General features: G+C 40.5%; 2 protein-coding genes across 4 annotated transcripts in view; both read right to left on the bottom strand.

The window, feature by feature from the left end:
- ttc39a (tetratricopeptide repeat domain 39A) overlaps window positions 1-12375 on the bottom strand; it is a 33333-nt gene extending 20958 nt beyond the window's left edge. Inside the window, exons 1-4 of one of the 2 annotated variants that reach the window (XM_071527978.1) lie at window positions 12168-12375; window positions 10672-10722; window positions 10364-10414; window positions 9783-9836 (exon numbers count right to left, since the gene is read on the bottom strand). In XM_071527978.1, coding sequence (XP_071384079.1) covers window positions 9783-9836; window positions 10364-10414; window positions 10672-10722; window positions 12168-12220 — 209 coding nt within the window. In that variant the 5' untranslated portion in view covers window positions 12221-12375. Of the gene's footprint in view, window positions 1-4889; window positions 5064-9782; window positions 9837-10363; window positions 10415-10671; window positions 10723-12167 lie in introns of those variants that run through there. The other variant, XM_071527979.1, reaches the window with a different exon arrangement.
- Window positions 12376-13149: 774 nt separating this feature from the next.
- The window catches only part of eps15 (epidermal growth factor receptor pathway substrate 15), a 28183-nt gene continuing 20241 nt past the window's right edge, over window positions 13150-21091 (bottom strand). For both annotated transcript variants that reach the window (XM_071527998.1, XM_071527999.1), the window contains exons 23-25: window positions 20274-20409; window positions 19748-19953; window positions 13150-16036 (exon numbers count right to left, since the gene is read on the bottom strand). In XM_071527998.1, the coding sequence (XP_071384099.1) occupies window positions 15896-16036; window positions 19748-19953; window positions 20274-20409 (483 nt within the window). In that variant the 3' untranslated portion in view covers window positions 13150-15895. The remainder of the gene's footprint in view (window positions 16037-19747; window positions 19954-20273; window positions 20410-21091) is intronic.

The following is a 21091-nucleotide window of genomic DNA, read 5'->3' as shown; positions in this document are numbered from 1 at the left end:
AACAGTTTCCTACCCTTAAAAAAAACATTGAACAAAAAGCAATTCGTACAATCTTTTACACTTGACACATCAATCTTACTAAAACACTAAACTGTTTTTAAACTTGTTGCATACTTGACTACTCAACTACTCAAAAAAGTCAATCCTAGAAGGCAATTAGATTTTCACAAGTTATAAATAAAAAAGTTCCCTAAAATCTACTTTAACTGGACACATTCCATTCGTTTATGTGAAAAGACTAGGTTTCTCACATCAAGAACAAGATAAACTGTGTCTGAGTTTTACACTTTAATGACATGTTCAGTGTTCAAAAGACCACTTGACCATTTGCAGTCTCAACAGTAGATTCAGTTATGAGAATCTAAGGAAGAGCCACGTCACCTCCCTCCATCCCGCTACCCCCCACCCCTCATTTTCTCTCTTTCTCTCCCTCTCTCCCCCTCCCTCCCTCCCTCCCTCCAGCTCTGCTGCAGTGGCCCTGTTCTCATTTAGACGGAGGGCAGTCTCAAAGACAACCTCCAAACACTGAAAGGACAGGTAGTGTGATCGTGATATTGTCCCAGTTTACTTTCAACATTCTTATCCTATAGTCAATCCCTTTTACTCCTCCAATACTTCACAAGAGCTACGGAAACACACACAAAATCAGAACGCTGCCGGCTACTGGGACAAGCAAAACTCTCTAAAAACAGGCTTCACTTTAGCGCTTTGCTGTTCCTGTTGTTGTTACTTGTAATAGACAACTGCACATTATAGAAGGCATCACCATAAAGTCACGACCATCCACTTTTCTGACTATGAAAGCTAGCTCTAGATAGGACACAGTCAGGATGCGTCCTGGTTGATCTTTCATGAAAGTGAAGGACAATTTCTTATGCATTGAATGATATAGTGTACATTACTGTGACTGTTTAAAAAAAAAACCTCCCTTATCTTTGTGGAAGCGAAAAATTACAATAATGTTGCGGTGTATTTCAGAGTTCAGTTTGTCACATGATGCATGTGATGCTCACGTGATGACTATTGAATGTATGGCGTCGGCAAGCTGTTTTTTGTAAGGTGAAAGCACAAGACTCATAAAACCTCTAACAATGCTATATGCACTTCACCTCATGTGAGGTTATCAATCTCTTTGCTTTCAGTCACTGTATTGATAATGGATCAACAGATGCAAATGTGGTTTATTTCTCAACTCCACTGCAAGAATAAAAACCACTGTAAACTAACTGATCAACAGTGGCCTGGAAGTACAAAACACAACTGCCTTTAATTTATAAATGACAAATTAATTTATAAATCAGAAAACAGATTAACATTTAACTAAACAATTGAGCAAATTAATTTGTTTAATGCTAATATTAGCATGCTAATGATAAAACTCTACTAGCTAACACACTAATGCTTACTTTGTCAGACTTAGATTACACTAACTTCGCTAAATTAATGCTAATGCTAAAACATTAATGCTAAAGCTAACATGTTAAAGCTAACACAATAATACTATAATGCTAATGCTAATATGCTACTGTGGTGATGCTAATGCTAGGGTCCTTTCACATGCAGCATTAGCATTTTGTATTGTGATTTGTTAGTTTTCTATATGCATAATTTGTTTTGTGAAATGCACTTCCAGGCCACCATACAGATCACATAAGCATGGCGATTAAATGCCAAGTACATGTATTCCTAAATAGCTGGAACCCGGTCGAATACAAGAAACACTAAAACATGTTTTTTGAGATGTTAACTGATATCTAGGTGTTGTTTGAGATAGAAGACAACAATACTAAGCACTACCTCCAAATATAAGCGTATGTTGAATTCTGTGTATGTTCTAGGCGCCTCATCGACAACTCTCTTTTTTCTGAGGTTAAAAATCCAAAGTAGGTGAACGTCACTGGATGTTTAGCAGTACCTTTCTTTAGTTTGACTGTAATCAGATTGATTTGATAGCCGGTCCCGCCGCCCCCCTCCCTCTCCACCATTTCATTGAATTTTTGTTGTGTTTTGTTTAACAATTGTTTAACAGGGGTGACTAACAGATAGCCTTCTTGTTACATTCCTGCCCATCAGAAACACAGAGGAACTCTTTATACTGCACTTTATACTGCTTCTGAACTCATCACTCACACGCACACACACACACACACACACACACACACACACACACACAAAATATAGATACATGCACAGACATGCTCACCCATACAGGGACAAACACATTTAAATCTATGCACGCTACCACAGAGACACATGCGCATACGCCACCTTAAAAGGGAACAAACACTGGGTAATGACATGCGGATGACCATCAGATCCACCCTATGACCAGCAGCAGGCTGCACTGCCTAGAAACTCAGCACAGAAACTCACACTGAAAACTACTGTCAGAGCAAGTCTTTGGGTGGGCACACACTTCAAGATTTCCTAAACTAATTAGGCTCCAAAGTTGAGCCAGCCAAAAAAAACAAAAAAACAACAAATTATGATGTGGATTCTTTTTTTCCCCCAAGGATTCTCAAGTTATGTGAGACAACCTGCTGGTCAAAACCTTGTGCTGTGCATCTACCCTTCCTGAGTTTGTACATATTTTCATGTCTGAAGCCCATTTTATAGCATTAATAATGATACAATGCTACTAATATTAACAGTACTACTATTACTAACAATAATGAACTTCATTTAAATAGCATTTTTCATAGCCCAGTGCCTATAAACAATGAATGAATAAGACATGGTAGCTAAAACTAGGCTACATGTGTGTGGTCACATAGTCATGATTACAAGGTTATAGTCACATGTCTTCCCCCACTGACCAAGGATCCAGTCCTTTCTCTCGTGTGTCCGGTTAGTTACCGTGTTTCCCTCCCTATTGCCCTTTTTTATTAAAGACAACAAGGTTACATGAGAATAAAAATAGTCATAAACAGCTTGTCTGTTAAAAATGTGCTATGAAAAGTGAGTTAAAAGATGTGACTAAGGGATGGTGTGTTCCAAAGTGCAGCCAGCAACATCAGTTTTGTCCTTAAACTAAACTATTACTAAACTATTACATCAATGGCGTGGAGATTGTGTAATGCCATCTGGACCTCTTCCATAGATGAATATACACACACTGGACAAGTACATTTTTGCACACACACACTTATTATCCATCATTCAGTCCAGCTGAAGAGATGAATATGTAACCCTGCCAGAGTCTAATCTGTTACATTCAGTGTACAAGCATAAGCTAATTGAGTAAAGAGATCCAGATGACCCAGATTAAAACTGTCAAGTGACTGCGGTATGTTGGAGAGTTGGTTTGCTTATCTGACAAAAACAACATTCTGTAACCAACGGGTACATATTGTGTACTGTCACATAAGGGCTCTGATAGAAATCAAACACTTCCTCAATATTTCTCTATGTTTCTGATTGAGCCTCCTGCTCTTAAACAGTTTGATTTAGACCATATTGAAGATCAATATATCAATAAACTAATAGCTATATCTACACAGTATGCTGACAGGCAATGATTATTTAATGATGGCACACAGCCAGAGGCTTTACCATCTAAAAGTAGCTTGTAAGGTAACAGAAACAGCAAAATCATTTATCTATCTTTGTCTCTGGTTTAGTTATGTTATATCAGGAAATATAGAAGGGAGGGAGCAAGAATGCAGCATTGGAGGAAGTGTTAGGGTTCATATTAAATGGCACAAGTGCAGAGGATGGAGACAGCCATTTGTAAATATGATGGGTCAATCTGAAGGCGTGTTCAACTGATTTACCCAAGAGACTGTTATTAACATAAATGTTATACATCATATAAATATTTTCTGACTTTGCTGTTAACCCTTCTTGAGATATGCTGCCTTCTTTTCTTACTCCACACTCAATTGACATTCATGCCATTGGTCTGAATTGATTGGAAACTAAGATTTTGGCAGGATTACTCTTTACTATACCTTTAAAGACAAGGGCCTTAGGCCTTAGGATTGCATACACACTGAAAAGAAAAGAAACTATTCTATTAATGCCTTTCTGTTGAGATCCAGCTCTCAGTCTGTGAACAAAATGCAGTCACATAACAACACAATGCAATCAGATACATTAGGAGGAGCATGATCATCGCACAGTACAGGACACTGTCCTTTAACTCGAGAGATAATTGACATTTGAGTGAATGAAAGAAAAGGCATGACAACCAGCACAATGAGGCAAGTCTGTTAGGTTCAGGATGTGCATACCACACATTGTCCCAATAATTAATTTAATTTCAAGTCAGCAAGTCTGAAATTCTGGGTTGATTTCTCTAGAGGGAAACCTGAACAATGGCGATCATTACCACTGAAGCAAACACACACACACACACACAAACACACACACACACACACAAACAAACATGCATAAAACCACTGAGCACACAACCGCTATTCATAAACACACACATAGACACACATAGACACACATGCACACCTTTCCCAGAGTGACAAAGCATTAAGTTTATCTACTTTCGTTCTCATAGCTTTCACCACACTGGTTTCTGCTGGTATCAGATGCTAAGAGGCCTCGCTGCATCTAAACACACCGACTGACACAAAAGAGCTGAGCTGTTCCTGTATGAAGCGATCCAGTTTGTCCACATGCCTCTCACAGCTACAACACATCCAGTTCCCTTTACAGTGCGAAGATAACGCGTACACACACCGTACTGGAGGGCAAGCACAGACACTGGCCTGCCGGACACACACAAACACACACACACGCAGGGTAATTTGCTTTTACTGTAGACACACACTGAGAATCATAAAACGACAGACAGACTAATAAACGGACACACTCATGCATGCGCACACACACACACTCCATCTACTCTGACACGCAGCGGTACTGAAGTATCTTACCCGTTTGATAGAGTCTCTTCCTCTGCTGACATTTTCATCTGGCTAAGAGTGTGTGTGAAAGAGAGAGGGGGGAGAGAGAGACAGAGAGAGACAGAGAGAGAGAGAGAGAGAGAGGGAGAAAGAGAGAGCGATAAAGAGAATTGCAGAAGTAAATGTGTGCCTAGGGCCTTTCCAGCAGCGCAGTCTAATGCACTGTAGCTCTCTCTTTCTCTAGCAGCAGCAGCAGCAACAGCAGCAGCAGCAGCAGAGAAGGGCAGGCGGGCGAAAAAGAGAGAGAGAGAGAGAGAGAGCAAGAGAATGAGGGAGAGAGGGAGGGAGGGAGAGAGAGACAGAGAAAGGGAGAGGAGGAGGAAGAACGAATGCAGCAGCCCTTAATAAGATTGGGATGACTATCACACATGGGGAGGGAGAACACATTCTATCTGCGCTGGAAACCTTCCGCCCCTTACACACACATACACACACATGAACACACACACACACACACACGGACAGTCCCTTAACCCCCCCCACCCCCACCCCCACCCCCTTCTCCCCGTCCCACCTCTTCCCATCATCACCCTCACGCTACACACTGCAGTCTCTTCTCTGATTGGTTAATGCAAAATCAGAGGTGTGGCTGAATGCCCACGACTGATGGCTCTGGGCTTTTTATATAAGGTGCAAAAACAACCCAAAAAACAACCCCCCTGGTTGTTTTTCTCTCTTTCCCCCCGAAAGAGAGAGAGAAAGAGAGAGAAAGACAGAGAGAGAGAGGGAGAGAGAGAGAGAAGTCACTTGTATGTTTTGCCCTCCATGCATTCAGTACAAGAAACAGTGACGTCATTAAAACTTTACAGTGACAAGTTACAAGTCTCTCATTTCCTGACGTACAGAAACAGTGATGGTGGTTTCTGCTTCATGTACAGCAGCTAGGTGAGAGAGACATGGGGGGGAGGGTTTGAAAGAGTGTCGGTGTATTGAGTGTCCTGGCCGGTCCAGTGTACTGCAGTGGTGGAGACTGAACACTGCAGCGACCAGACAGTCCAGAAATAGAAGACATAGATCCAGCAGGCGGCTACACAGGTGCGCAGGACGAAATGTGAATTCACAAGTGAAATATACAGGAGACGCAGTGCGAGAATACTATTCACCAGCAGCTATATAATGCAGCCAGGGAATGTGTGTGTGTGTGTGTTTGTAATCTAGGTACACATGAATTCAAAAGGATGCATCGGACAACAGCATCAGGTCAGAGAGGACTGACTGGCCCACATCTCACATCAGAAGTCGAGCTCTCAATCATAACGATGCATTCAGATCTGGGCAGAAACAGTAACTGCAAACAAGTACTAAACGTCTCGTCCCACGCAAATGATGCAGGCGCCCCTTGAGCCAATCAGTAACAAGATGCATCCTGCCCCCCACATTCATCCAAATCGGACCAGCGATGTCTCAGATATGACACTTGAGTTAAAACTTATTTGACGTTTAACAATAGCGCCTCCATCAGGCCAATCAGTGTAATTTCTTCAAACGCTGGAACACAGTGCGAAGATGCAAGTTTCGCCCAAACCAGGGTGAGGAATCCATGAACCCTCCTCCCTCCCCTCCCTGATTTCATCGTGAGGAAATACCTATCTGCATTTGATCAGAAAACTGCAGGGAGCGGTTCAGGTATTCCATCATGTGCTCTTGGAAGGAAATTACGATAAGGAAAAAGGAAGGGTTACACTTTATTTGGATAGTCCCACGTTAATACCCATCTAACTATCAGGTGACAAAAAGTGATGTTCAATAAAGTGTCACTTGCCTGTTTGGTGTATCTCCACAGACTATGTAACTTTTTAGTGCCATTATAGTCACTTGATAGTAAGTTGAGTATCAACATTGGACTATCCAAATAAAGTGTGACCAAAGGAAGAATTATGACCACCAGTGGTATATGTGGCACAGAAAATCAAATTAATGTGGTTTTGAGTGTTTTTTTTTAATAATAAACAGCCTTTATTAGTCAGACTGGAGCGTTAAAAACAGCAGCTACATGTATCGGTGCTTCATCAGAGCACTCTGATGACTTTTCACGACTTTTCTTCCTTTTTTCCTATCGTAATTCTCTGTATTTGTTGTAACCTGCTTGGAGCACTGGGTGGGCAGTGGAAAAGGTTTTAACACATCAAGACAATTCAGATACTATCACGTCGATGGTCAATCAGAGAAATGTGATTTTAATAAAGATTCAAATACTTCTGTCATTGTCTACACTTTATTGAATTGTCCCAGATGTGAACAAAGCACGTGTCAAAACCGAGGACTGAACAGGACTGGCTGCATGCTTCCTTTGTTGGAGACAATTTCAGTCTAACAAGTCCAATCAACCAGGTTTAGTCTTGTTTTTCAGTAAAGCCTAGTAAACAACTTGTGTCTTAAAACCCCACTCTATCTAGGGTTTTTCCTATTCCACAGTAATAAAATCGCTTTTACTGTTTTCATAACAATGTTAGATTATTCACCATAGTCTGATTATTGCGCAACCAGACCTGAGCGAAAATATGTTTGAACATGGTTTTGAACGTTTACCCCCCTTGAGGTGTGTCTGATTTATCTTGGCAGACACTTACAACATACTCAAAAGTAAACAAATCATTTTCAAGACAATGTAAATCTAGCTCTCTCTCTGGTTTTTCTCCCCAGGAATTCAAAATGTATTCATCTGTCATTTTGCAAAAATCTGTAGATGACTCTGCATCTCCTGTCCTCCGTACCTGAGGGGTAAAGAGACAGGTAAAAGGGAACATGTCCTTGTGTTTAATTCATGGAGTTCGGCTGGATCTCTGAGTGGGTGGATATTCCTTCTTGTCTTTAAACACTCATGTTACACAACAAATATTTCTCTCTGCCGAGCCTGAAAACTTACCCTAAATATAGCCTGGCTCTACAGTATCAACAACACACCACACACACTGTATTAGCAACTGTGCTAACATAAAGAAATCATAATGATGACACTCATCTGATCCTTTTCATGCGCTCATCACACCTGACACATTTTTCTCCCATAAAAGCATAACCACAAGAGAGCAAACAACCTCAGCACTTTGGCCCCAGGGCAGAAACATGAGGGGAAATCCATCTAGCATGTGATTGTAGTAAAAAAAAATGTAACGCTTATTGGTTTCCTCCGCCTTCCTGTCTCTGATTTGTGTGTTCAGAAGACCATGGAGGACGGTCATGCGTTAGGCGGACAGAATTAGATCTTATATGCCGGCCTGTTCAGTTGGTGTGTATTTGGATTTGACTGACAACATGGATTCCATACACTTTGCCATTTTAAACAACATTTTAGGCATTTAGCTTAATCTCATAATCCACAACTGTATTGCCAATTGATACAGAGATTAAATTTAAACCCAGTTGTTGTTCTAAACACCCGGTGTCAGGTGGGGGTTTCCTGGGAAAAATCCTCTGGCACACAGGAAGTGATGTGTTTTATGTTTCCAGCAGCAGCAACATCGGTTTGTTTGGAATAAACAGAAGAAGAACTGGGTGGTTAGCATGAGCAGCGATAGCCACCAAGGCTGAAAAGACAAAGAAGAGGGCGGCACCTGCAGAAACTCAAACTTCAACAGAAAATCCCAGGAAAAAGACGTCACAAAATCAAAACAAGAAACTCGCAGATTACAACACTGTAAAGGTGCTACATGTTGAATTTTGTGTTTCTCAAAATTAAGACCACATCTCTACATCTGTCACAAAGAGGATGTTACTACTTGTTCCCCCTCTGCCTGACTGGTGCTGCTCCATGTGTTTGTTTTGAAGAGCATGAAGAAGTATAAGAGCTGATAGCAGCCCTTAATAACAGTGAATATTGATTTCAGCAAGGTAAACTAACATGAAGTTGAAACTATGCAGTTAGAATAGTGGAACTGTAATAAATGTGTTTATTACTTATAAAGTAAAAGTGACTGCAGTGCCAAGTGACATTAGAGGCGCCCCAACACTTAGTAGACTGAAAACAATTCTTTTTACTGCTGCTTTTAATTATTTCTTGACTTAATACACTAATGTTGGGTTTATAGAGTAAACATCTGCTGCTGTTTTACTTGAATATACAGTATATGCACTTTAAATTGTCTATGTCCTCTGCATGTGTGCATGTGTAAGTTTACATGTTTTTATGCATGATGACGTGTATGTTCTTATTTTATTATGCTTTGTGAAGCACATTGTGTTGTTTCTTGTATGAAATGAAATTTGACTTGACTTAACTAAAAAGGTTCCTGTTTTGTGCCATAAAGCAATCCAGCAGATATTGATGTCAAAATGCTACACGCAGCACCTTTAACCTTTATTTATCCAGGGAAGCTTGCTGATCACTCATGCTCTTTAATGTCCTGTTTCCCATCCATACAGTCACATAGGTTCTCTACCCTTTAGGCTGCCACTTACCCCTTAAATACCTTATAGACTATGCTGTAGACACCATCAAGTGGATTAGACTTTTGCATAAGCAACTGGTTTGCGTTCAAACTCATCCGGTCATAACTTGACTAAGAGGAATGATGTTATTCTCAGCTCCTCTCAGTCTGAATTATTGATATGGCGAACAGCAGGGAGAAGCTGCGCTGATGCCTTTGCCCTTCCGATGGCCTTTACCTCAACATTTCATAATACACCAGGCACACCTTCACCTGAGCTGTAACTTCCTATTTAGTTCACAGCAACTTAAAGCCATGCAGAATTTCACAATAGTCAAAAACAAAAGTGCAAGAAGAACTTTCCACCAACTTTCCCTATCAGCCAGAGAGGCAAGGCGGCATTTTCTTTCTTGCTTTTGGGTTAATTTATGACAAGACACTGATGGGTTTTTCAGAGTGTTTCTGTTAGCGATTCAAGTTCAGTGCACAGTCTTACCCATTAGACGATTTTGTTGATTCCAGAGCATCTTTGTTGTCTGGTAACTGTAACCTGAAACACAGGAACAAAATAGAGGCTGTTTAGAGAAAAGAGGGTGATCTCAAGGGATGGAAACCAGCTGAAAAGAGGGCTATTGTCTGAGGAACATGATCGTGAGAGCCGCAGAAACACGGACACAGATATGTGCGGTGACCCTCCCAGGCTACTTAGTTGTTTTTAATCATTATAGTGAGGAATTTTCTCTAGACATTAACTTGACAATACCATGAAAAGGCCTGTGAAATCAAACTGAAATTGAAACTGCTACTAAGAACAGTTTTCACAAATAAGGTGTGCATTTCATAAAAGTACCTTAAATTCCTTGGTGAATATTTCAAAAACACAGATGATTCTGTCCTCAAAAATTGTTGATTCAAAACTTTAATATTAACCCAGCATATGCTTTTCTTTGATGCTAACAATCATTTTGTTCGAAAAGGCATCTTTTTCTTTTTAAATGGTCGATCTCATTTTGGAAAGAAACTCCTCAAACACTGACTGTAAAGTCCTTGACTTGTTTTCAGATTAAAGACACTCACTTGAAATCTGTGATGATGGGATCCAGTTCTGGACTGTTGATGACTGACAACCTGGGAGGAGAAAAAAAAAGTCAGTTCAAGTATGACTCAGCATGTCTGTAGGAGTTACTATGCTAACAACAGGTGAAGAAGTTCAAATTTGTTATTATAGTGAGTATTGCCACTAAATAACATGACTATAAGCAGCATGTATTATCAAACGCCACATACTTTCAACAGGATCTACTGTTCTTTTAGTTACATCACTCCACACTGCTGATTGTTTCTGACTGTTAGTCTAAATGTTGGTGTGCAGTATGTGGACCTACCGGCTCGGGGAGTTGGGGCTGTCAGGGATTTCTTCTGCCTGCACGGCATCCCTGAGGAGAGGTCAGAGGTCAATTTAGAGAGAATATCAGAATGGATCTCACGTAGGTGTGGTGAGAGCGTTAGCCAGGATACTAGAAACCCGGACCTGGAGGTGCTGAGTAAGAAGAGGCGTGATGTCGAGGGATTATTAAAAGAAAGTGGAGTCATTAAAATGTAAATAGAAATAACTGCAGGCAATCGTGAAAAATTTATTCATTAAACTGAATGGGCACAAGGCTCCATCTCTATATTTATGGCACACAAAGTAATTGGTTTAAAGTAAGGGATGATACGTGACTCAGCAGGAGAAGCATGTGAATGAATATTCCCTAAATAAGTTCTCAGCTGTATAATAGGGTTTGACTGATATGGGTTTTTGAAGGCCGATACCAATATTTTTGGATTGACGCTGCTGATAGCTGATATTTTGTGTTGATTCTTTGTGTTGTATATTTAAATTTTCATGCAAAAAAAAAATCCTAAAATTACACAGATTCAATGCTTTCCACATAATTGTATTCTTGCCAGGGTGGAAAAGACCATCATGGGACACTAAAACTCTCCATTGAAACTCATACTAATGAAATTCTTAGGCTGGTATAATAGTAGTATAATCATATCCTCTCTCCATCATATCAGCAGTGGGCAATATTGGATTTTTTTTATTGAAAGGCCAATATTAGCCTGATATCAGTCTAACCCTGCTGTATGCTACATCATGAGCCTGCTAGACTGCAGTATGGATGTAATGTCGTCTAACAGGCTACAGTTCAGGAACACCAGTAGTAGTGTCACTAGAATTTCCTGCCACATATTCATCTGAGAGATTCAGTAAAGTCTTGTCTTTCTAGTTTACACTAGACAGGGAACAGGAGATTAAAGAAAGACACAACTGTATATTTTATAAAGGCAGGTAAGAGGATAATCCTAATCTACACCATTTGTCCATTTGTTCAGTGTTGGCCCACATTAGACAGATGTTGTCAATGGATTGATTATGTAAGTTTCCACTTCCCTGTCAAACATAGGCAACTTTCTTCCTGTCTGAATGAGGGCTACTGAAATCACACTAATGTTTTATTCTTTGGTAGCTGGCACAGTGAGATAATGTATAGGAATTACTATATAGTAGTACTTTTCTGATCTGTATCTCTCTCCAACTACAGTAGAGAAAGACAACAGTAATCTTCTTGGATCAAACCCTGTATCAGAGGGGTTCTGTGGTCTAACCCAAGTGGATCAATTTATCTGAGGATCCTCTGTCCTACACAACAATCTCAGCCTGGTGAACAGATTATTATTATTATCTGCGGACAATGCAAACACTGCGCCACCAGCACAACCGCTGATACTGATGAAGTGCGATTATATTGTCATTATCAGCCGTATAATGAAAAAAGCCTACTGAAAACCCTGTAACGCTTCTATCAATTTTCCAGAAACTTGCTCTACTCACGTTTTGCTGTCATTTTTCTTCACGCTTCGTCTCCAGTTGGTGATAAAACTCATTCCACCGCGCTGGGATGAAGAGAAAAGAGCAGAATATCCCGGACAGAGCAGGTAGGTTGAGCCTTTATAAAGCGGGCATGGATCTGGACGGTGAGGCTGCGGGACAGGTGAGGAGCAGTTTGACCGGACAGAAGTGAAAGTGGTGTGTGTGTGTGTGTGTGTGTGTGTGTGTGTGTTGTTCTGAGCAGAGACACGACTGTCTTCCTCCTTCCCGAGGTGGAAAGGTGTGGAGCGCCTCATCTCCATAATAATGACTTTCCTATTTAAATACATTGGAATGTGGCTTCTGAAGGTCCTGGCTTCATGGTCTTAAAGCACTCCATGTTAACGTATGGGTGCGGTGCAAGGTCACAGCGGGTTTATGGGTCTCAAACATCCCCTTAATGCAAAAAACAAACAAAAATAAATAAATAAATAAATAAATAAAGAAAAAAATAAATACATCACTGTCCAAATGTAGGTATACAAGTTTTAGTATTTATATTAATATTAATTATATTGTTATATTTATCATTATTATTATTATTATTATGAAAGGCTGTATAATTGTAGTCATTTTTAACTTCTCATTTTAACAAAATAATTCAACATTCAATTGATAAGTGTACCTGGAAATTGGAAATATATTTGATAATACAGGGAGTATTAATAATGTATATAAAATTGTATATCTATTTTTGAAACGAGCTGTATTTTGGCAACTTTTGTGTATTTTTAAACAGATTTCTTGACGTGGACATTTTTTTGTGTATTTTTAAGCAGATTTCCTGATTGTATGCTGATGTCAGGAGAACTTTCTGATTGATCTGTAAAAGAGAAAAAGAATAATCTGTGCAGGTTGTTGAAGAGTAACAATAACAGCATACTTAACTCAATCACAATAAAAAAAAACACAAGCAACAAAACTAAACTGTTTTATATTTATTCTGTTGTCAATTAAATGCATAACATATTCTGACCAAACCTCCCAATAATGATTCTTCTTACACGTTAGAAAATACAAAATAAAATACAATTAGCTAGATTTTTAAAAAGCCTTTATGGGTAAGCCTAGAAACATAAGTGGTTCTTGATTTGTAAAATAGAGGAGTCTATACAAATGACATGATAGTGTCCGGTGGCTTTTCAGTACAAGAGAATGGCGTTGTGACCAAAAACTCCAGTATGAAAGAGACTCAGAAGAAGAACAGACGACTCCTGCTCTCTAGTATTTACAATAAAGGTGATCTGTGTGAATGACTGACATCAGTAGGAAGTGCTGAACTGACCACACTGACAGTTATACCAGTTAAACATGAAGACATGAAATGACAGGATGATGCTAGATCTAAACAAGCTTGATAAAAAACAAAAAAGTTAGGATAGATGTCCAAAACATTGTGCATTGTTTGGTCAGAGAATTAGTTGAGAAAGTGAAAACAAAAGCCTCCTTCCCTAGTCAAAAACCTTCTGTCACAGTTTAGCACTCAGTATTAACTTAGTTTGTGTTGTTTTCTGGGAGGAACACAAAATCTACCAAACAAAAGGAAGGGTCACTGCCTGGTCAACGCTTTGCGGGTGTTAACAAGCCAATGCAACAGGAGACTTTATCCCTGTCCCCTCCCTCCCCTCGCTGTCTCTCCTTTACAACACCGCAGGGTTTTGCAAGTTAAATCCCACAGAGCCCGAGGTGGAGGGACAAAACAGCAGAGACACTAATCCTCTTTTCCCTCATTCGTGTAAGACTTTGAAATGCAGTCAACCACTCTGTGAGCAAAACATCCTGGAAAAATAGAAGTTTTTAAACAAATGCTAATACAAGAGGCAGCAACAATGACAGACTTTGCGATGGGACGTCCCCCTCCCTCCTCTGGTCTGCACCTTTGAACTGGTGTGAAGCTTGTTGAAATGGTTATTTACACAGTAATATCTGACAAACTCTAGGCTTTTCGACCTCAACTATTTCTGTAAATACACTTCTCTAATAAAAGAGCAGCATCCAAGTTTGTTGTGTTAAATTTTAGGGGCTTTCTGAACAGTTTAAACAGGGAGAAGCAGGGTGGCGTAGTGAGTTGGGGGACCCATCCTTCAACCAGAGGACCCGGATTCAAGCAAAAAAGAGAATTTCCCTACATTGATCAATAAAGTATCACAATGTTATTAATAATATTTTTCATTTAAAGTATGGGGAAAAGAGGCAGAGTGGATACAAACCATTTTTCCACACACAGCCTTTCCACTTTTACAATCCACTTTCTAGTTCACAACTTATTTCCAAAGTTAATATCTTATTCTGTACAAGACAATCAAAAGGCAACATTCTTCACTTCAAAACTTAAGCCATACTGTGTTCAGTTAGTATTAGCATTACCTCAGCTGTTGTGGTGGGTTTAGGCAAATTCATCATGGGCCGTATTTGTAAAATGTCTCAGAAATTGCCCAAAATTGAAGAATTTCATTTTAAAAAGAGACAGCAAATCATCATACTTTTTAAAAGATGGTAATCCAGGTCTTTGGTTGACAAAATAACTAGATCCTCTATATTTTAGAGATGCTGAACTTAAGTATTTTTCAAAAATGGTTATATAGCATTTTTGAATGAAACTCAATTATAAATGAGGAATTTGAAGAATGAACTGAGCAACCCGCTGTAGTGTGCCCTGAAATATAATGCAGAAATTATGTGTACTCATTACATGTACTGAATGTAGTTTCATTCCTTTCAATACGCCAGACATAAACTCTCTATCACAGATAGTACTTAGACTGGGGAAAGCAAGACATTAATGCTATCAAGAAGGAAATTAAAGTATCAACAGGTTAAGTAGGAGTCACTGTGCTTATGACAGATTTGTTCCTTTGTAGTATAAATTTGCACAAGAGTTTCACATCTCAGAGGACTAGTAGCTTCCAGTTAAACAACATCTAGACACGTTGAACACTATGACCCTGTCCTAGGAAAAAAAAAAATGCCATAGCCCCATTACCACCTTACTGGACTGGACTATGCTCATGGGAACTAAAGTTGGTAGATATAAGTAGGTGGTCGCTCCATTCCAAAGGGATTGACTTAAATCAGAAACTTCATAATACTTCCTCTTTCCTACACAATCCTTTCCTATACAGTTGGAAGCTAGTGGCTAAAAAGTAGAGTATCATCTAGGATTTAGTATAAAGGAAGTCGGGTTGGGATGTAGTGAGTATGGTTAGTGGATAAGAGGATGATTCCTGACAGGGCCGATCCAAACTAGTTTTGAGTGGGTGTTTAAATAAGTTATGATCTAAAGATATAACGCGACATTGGTAACCTGATGTGGAAATCAAGGGAACATGACAATCTTAACACTTGACAATCTCTAAATCCATATTCACTGCATACCAAATTCAACAAACAGTCCTCTTTACGTCCACGCCATCTTGAGCCGCTCCTCCAACCTGCATCAAGCCAGAGAGAGACCAACAGGATGGACTAACATGATACTGCAATGCCAATGAGTCGTAAAACAGTCTGAGGAGAAGGTGTTCGAAACAATCAGAGATGGGTTTTGTCTAAGAAAGTCTCTTCATGGGGTCAGCAGGCGCTGCTGAATCAGTCCTATACAGTCCCCACTTTACTTTGGTGCTTGCTGGGCCAGACCGGGCCAGGCTGTGCCGTGCCGTGCCGTGCCGGGCCACGAGGGGAGCGGGAGTCGCTCCTCAGGACAGTTCAGACTTGCTGAGGGCGATGGCCAGCTCCAGGTCCTCTTGTTCCTGCTGGGTGAGCCTGGCAAGACGCTCCTTTTCCTCTCGTTCGCTCTCTCGCTTTGCCCACTCTATCATGTCTTCCTCTGTTGGATACTGCTCCGTAAACACACAACAAACACACACACGCACGCGCCATGACAGTGCACACATGTGCAAAGAAACATGACGAGAAAGTACAGACACACAAACACAAACAGACAAACACACACACTTCTTTAAGCGATTCTCAGAGATGAAAACCTGTTCTCAGAGCTGGCTGACGGCTTCCACTGTGTGTATAACATCCATGGTAATAACAGTAATACATGGGAGGGCGTTCTTTACTGTGAAGATGGGTAAAACAGTCATGTAATAGGTATGAAGTGCACTCTACCATCAGCATCACTAAAGTAGCCACAGTCACAGTAAAGGGCGTCCTTAAGTGTATCGTGGCTTTTACACAACACCGACACATGTACTGTATGAAAAGTTAAGTTCCTTCTTTATGAGGATAATAAAGAATATAGAATAGACTTTATAAGCTTCCATGGAGGATCTATGGGGTTTCAGATCTTACAATACCTGGATTGACATTCAATTTGGATTAAAATATTGAGAGCTTGTTGACAATGGCATGCACCTCAGCTAAGCTCTGGACTGAAATGCTGTAAATGTTAAAAAATCCATGAAATTGAGTTTCAGCGACACCGCCCCCCCCACTCCCATCCCACCTCAGAAACCAGGCATGATATGTTCACGTGCTGAAAATAACATGATCATGTGCTTAAAAAAAAAAAGCCATCCAAATTATTTTTACTGGATCAAAGATGCCCATGGAAAGATCAGTCACTATCCACCAGGCTAGTGTCATAATGTATTCTGTGCAGGCATGTGATCTGGATGATATTGGGGGAAAAAAAGCCAGGGAACTAAATGGGAGAAAAGCATGAAAGCTGGAATCTTGATTGAGGAATAAATGGGAGTTGTGTGACCAAAGAAACGGAAATGTTGCCAATAAACAATGAAAAACCCCATCCCTGTTTGTAGGTGGGAGGCGGAGGCAGGGAGCGTTCAGATACACAGTACACAGGTCGGGTCAGTTAACAATCACCACAGACAGGACATGCACTGTCATCAGGTACATTATTCTCAGTGAATGAGAGACAGAAGCATCACAGGTCATCCAGTGTGTATCCACCCATGCAAAGGAAAGTGAGCAGTGGTGGTATGAAATTAAATAGCAGATATTTTAAGAGTTTAGTGTGAAGTAGTGCAGAACATGCATGATTAGAACATAAAAGAAAGAAGATATACCAGGTTTACAGAACATGCATTTATCCAAATAGGAGGAGTCATTTTCTATCACGTTTACATCAAATTCCATTGCTGCTCTCAAACCTGAATCGAATCAGACCTCAACAAAGTACTTAGCAAGAAGAGAGATGCTGTACTTTAAAGAAAATCCTGCGTATATTTGCTGTCTGGTATCTATACCTTCTTGTGTATTTATTGCAGTGATTTGATGGGATTCTATCAAAACATACAAAACTGAGGCATTTGCTGATGGAAATGTCATGGATGCACATAGAAGCCAGAGATGGTGCCCTTCATTCAACTCTTTATTCAACTTCTTTTGACAGAGGAGAGAAGAAGGGAGGTGTAAAGACACAGAGAGAGAGAGAGAGCGAGACAGATAGAAAGAGAGAGGGAGAGAGAGAGAGAGAGAGAGAGAAAGAGAGAGAGAGAGAATACAGGCAGTCCGTTTCTCCACAACGCAGTGCTGACCAGACAAGGGCCGAGATAGGAATGAATTGATGAATGAATGACTAAATGGATGGATGGATAGATGAATGCATGGGTAAACAGATACGTGGAAGGAAAAAAAATAAATAAATAGTGATTCCAGGAGTGGCGGAGACAGTGGTAGGAGTCAATGGGAGTCAGCCAATCAAACACAGGACACGGTTAGTGCGTGCAGCTCGGGGTTCAGAGTCAGACGGACATGCGGGATGCAGTCAGGTGAAGGGGGGAGGGGCTAAATCAAACCTCCTTCCTGTCTTATGATAACGATGTCATCCATCCCAAATCCACAGCTTGATACTACAATTCTATGCACTGTTATGAAGGGAAGATCTGAGAGGATTTTACTGGTATTGGCAAATGTAATTACAACCCTTTACAATGACCCAGTTTGTTCTCTTTCTCCATAAATTCCCTAGAGTTCTTTACTTGCTTGGTTGCTTCCTGGAAACTTTGGCAGGTCACATAAAATACACTCACCATGGCCGTTTACAGCTTTGATGTTAGAAATATTTCTAATCGCACAGATCGAAGAGAAAAGACCGGGCATTGTAATTCCTCGGTCCCTCTCAATGAAATCAATGTGACTATTAGAGCAACCAGATTTCCCCATGAGATGAGATATCTAATGTCCCAGTATTTCTTAAAAAAAAAAAGTGTAGTTAGGTTGCTAACACACAGTTGTCATTGAAGAGAGCACTTGGCACTTCTTCTTTTGGTGCAATTCTTTTGCTGACTTTGGCTTTAAACTGGAACGCTGTGTTGTTCCCTGGAACATTTTTCATCAATGACTGAGTTTTGTAAAACAATGCTAGCTTCATGAAACGGCTCATCTGCAGGCGGATACGGCCTGACATGGGATCTCCCTCATGCACTGCTCTGCCTGCAACCTATTAACCCACTGTGAATCAATGTCAAGTCAGAAGTCCTTCAAGTCAGAAACATTTGATCCCAGTCACTCAGCCGAGTCAGCAGACCCGGGATAGCTAATTTACATCAATGGCACACCTGAGATTAACCTGAGACTCAATTTTACTGTAAAATGGTGCAAAAAATGGTAAAGAAATGTCTTCCCTCCTTCCTCAGGATGCAGGATGACTAGACACACGTTACAATATAAAGAGTAAATTAAATCTTTTTGGGGAAATAATCGTTACAATATTTGAGGGTCCCATCTGTAAAACCAAGTACTTAGATTCCCTACTATCCTTCAAACAGTAATTCAATTTAACTACCAATGTTTTTTTAAACGTTAGATATCTAATTTTGGAAAGAGACTCTTCTTATGTACACCTATTCTGCAATGAATGATCTCCACAAGTGCATAGGATGTAATATTTGTGTGTTGAGTTGTGATGGCTGACACCAACCAATAGCAAGCAGCCTCTCATCTCTCCATTCACTGCCAACCATTAAGAGGGATTCAATGTCACAAAGATAGTAATTGAGTGTATTTAAGTCGTACGGTAGCTTGTGTCTGCAACTAGGAAGATGTTGCATGTAAAAGTGAATCTATTAATTTATCTAGCTATAATGACATTGTACATTTCTTTATAAAGCAAGGAAGTGCAACTTCAATCATAGGACTCAACTCAAGTGCAATTCCAAAATAAATCAGTAACATAAAATAAGTACAGGTATAAATAATCTTTACATAAAGCAATATCCCATTCACGCCAAAGATCTAAAATATACACAAGCAGCAGGTAGGATGCAAGAAAAACAAATACAAAAATAGAAGATTAAATAGCTTAAGTCACCTTAGTCATTAAATAAACATAAATGTGACATCAAGCACCTATGCTGTGTTGGCACTTAAGTTATGTTAATTAGTTAAATTCTGTAAGTTTTACTGGCAGTGGATGGAGTGATTCACAAAGCTGGCCTTTTTTGCTAGGTGGGTGTGGCTTATTTGGACAAGTGGATGTGATTTATGAGCAAAAAAATCAAATAAAATAAGAGAGGAGGGCGTGACTACTGAGAGTCAGGTGGAGGCGAGGGAGAGGGCGAGAGGGAGGTGCTCACTTTGTCAAAGCTGGCAAATCGGTCAGCTTCCCGTGCGTTGTGGCGAGGAGGGGAGGAGGGGGCGAAGGGGTCGGCTGAGGGATCCTTGGCAGGTAGGGAGGAGGAGGAGGAGGAGGAGGAGAAGTCTCCCGAAGTCTGGGGGAGGAAGTGCCCTCGTCGGTGGAAGGAGTCGGAGGACTCCGTTCTGGAGATGGAGGATCTCTTACCTGGACGGACGAGGCACAGACAGGCAGACAGGTGTCAACAGGCACCGACACAGACGCAGTAAAGCGACACACAAAAATGAAAGGCACACACAGGTGGAAAAACAGGAGGTCTGATCTGTCTTTTTATAAATATTAAACATTGTACTATTGTGCTGTGAATCACTAGTAAGTAAGTTTACTTCAAATAATGAACGCACTCCGGCAGCGATAATAGAAATTTTCAAGCTTACTCATGCCATCCTTAAATGACTGATACCAATACTGCAGTCGAGGTGACATGTGTCTTTTCCATAGTTAGTTAGAGCAGTGCCAATACTGACCTGGAGGGGGAGGGGGAGGTCGAGTTGGTGTGCCCGTTTTCGGGGGCAGGGCTGGGGGAACGTCAGGGCTCGCAGACTGGCTATCGTCCTGGAACAGGTTCTTGTTGTTGGTGCCAAACGGGTCAGCACCATTGGACTGGAACAGAAGGATCACAGCAACTCAAATATGTGACATGTCTGTTAAAAATTTGCTGCCTGAGGGGAGGTGGTATCAGAGAAGTTGTGAGCATGTGCCATTTGGTGAAGGCATGAATCCAAAGTACATTACAGTATCATTAGTGCGTACAGTTTTATATGACGGAGCAGGAACAGCCCGCACACAGATTTAAGTATTGCACTGCACACTTAAAGGCTTCAGACCAGTTTCATTGAATATGATTTCTCACAGAACATATTATGATGTGAGAGTGACAATATGCATCATGAAGTTTAAAAATGTACAAAATGTAACATCAAGTGCAGCCATAATCTGCTAAAACTGATTACACCATTAATCTCTCATATTTGAGGGCAACAAGGTTCGAATAAATTTGTGCTATCACACACACCTTTGTTTTGATTTCCGATAATTTCTGACGTTGCAAACTAATTACTGTGGTGTGTAATTTAATTCTGCCCCCCAACTGTTTCATCAGTTTCCTGGCCAAACCACAACATAATCACTAACTTGGCAGTAAGTGGAGGTGCGTGTTTTGTTGTTGTAGTGGCACGCACTACCATGGCATTCACTGTGTTAGGACAACCTCTACTTCCACTGTCTCAGATTGCCCGTCATTATTGATGAGTTGGTAGTCAGTTCTCCCTAGATTAACTCACGT

This window comes from Centroberyx affinis, unplaced genomic scaffold (genome assembly GCF_046629955.1).
Source record: "Centroberyx affinis isolate AG114_WGS23_722 - 3 ecotype Tasmania unplaced genomic scaffold, CSIRO-AGI_Caff_v1 ptg001599l_1, whole genome shotgun sequence".
NCBI classification, from domain to species: domain Eukaryota; kingdom Metazoa; phylum Chordata; class Actinopteri; order Beryciformes; family Berycidae; genus Centroberyx; species Centroberyx affinis.
This window is presented reverse-complemented; position numbering and strand designations above follow the sequence as displayed.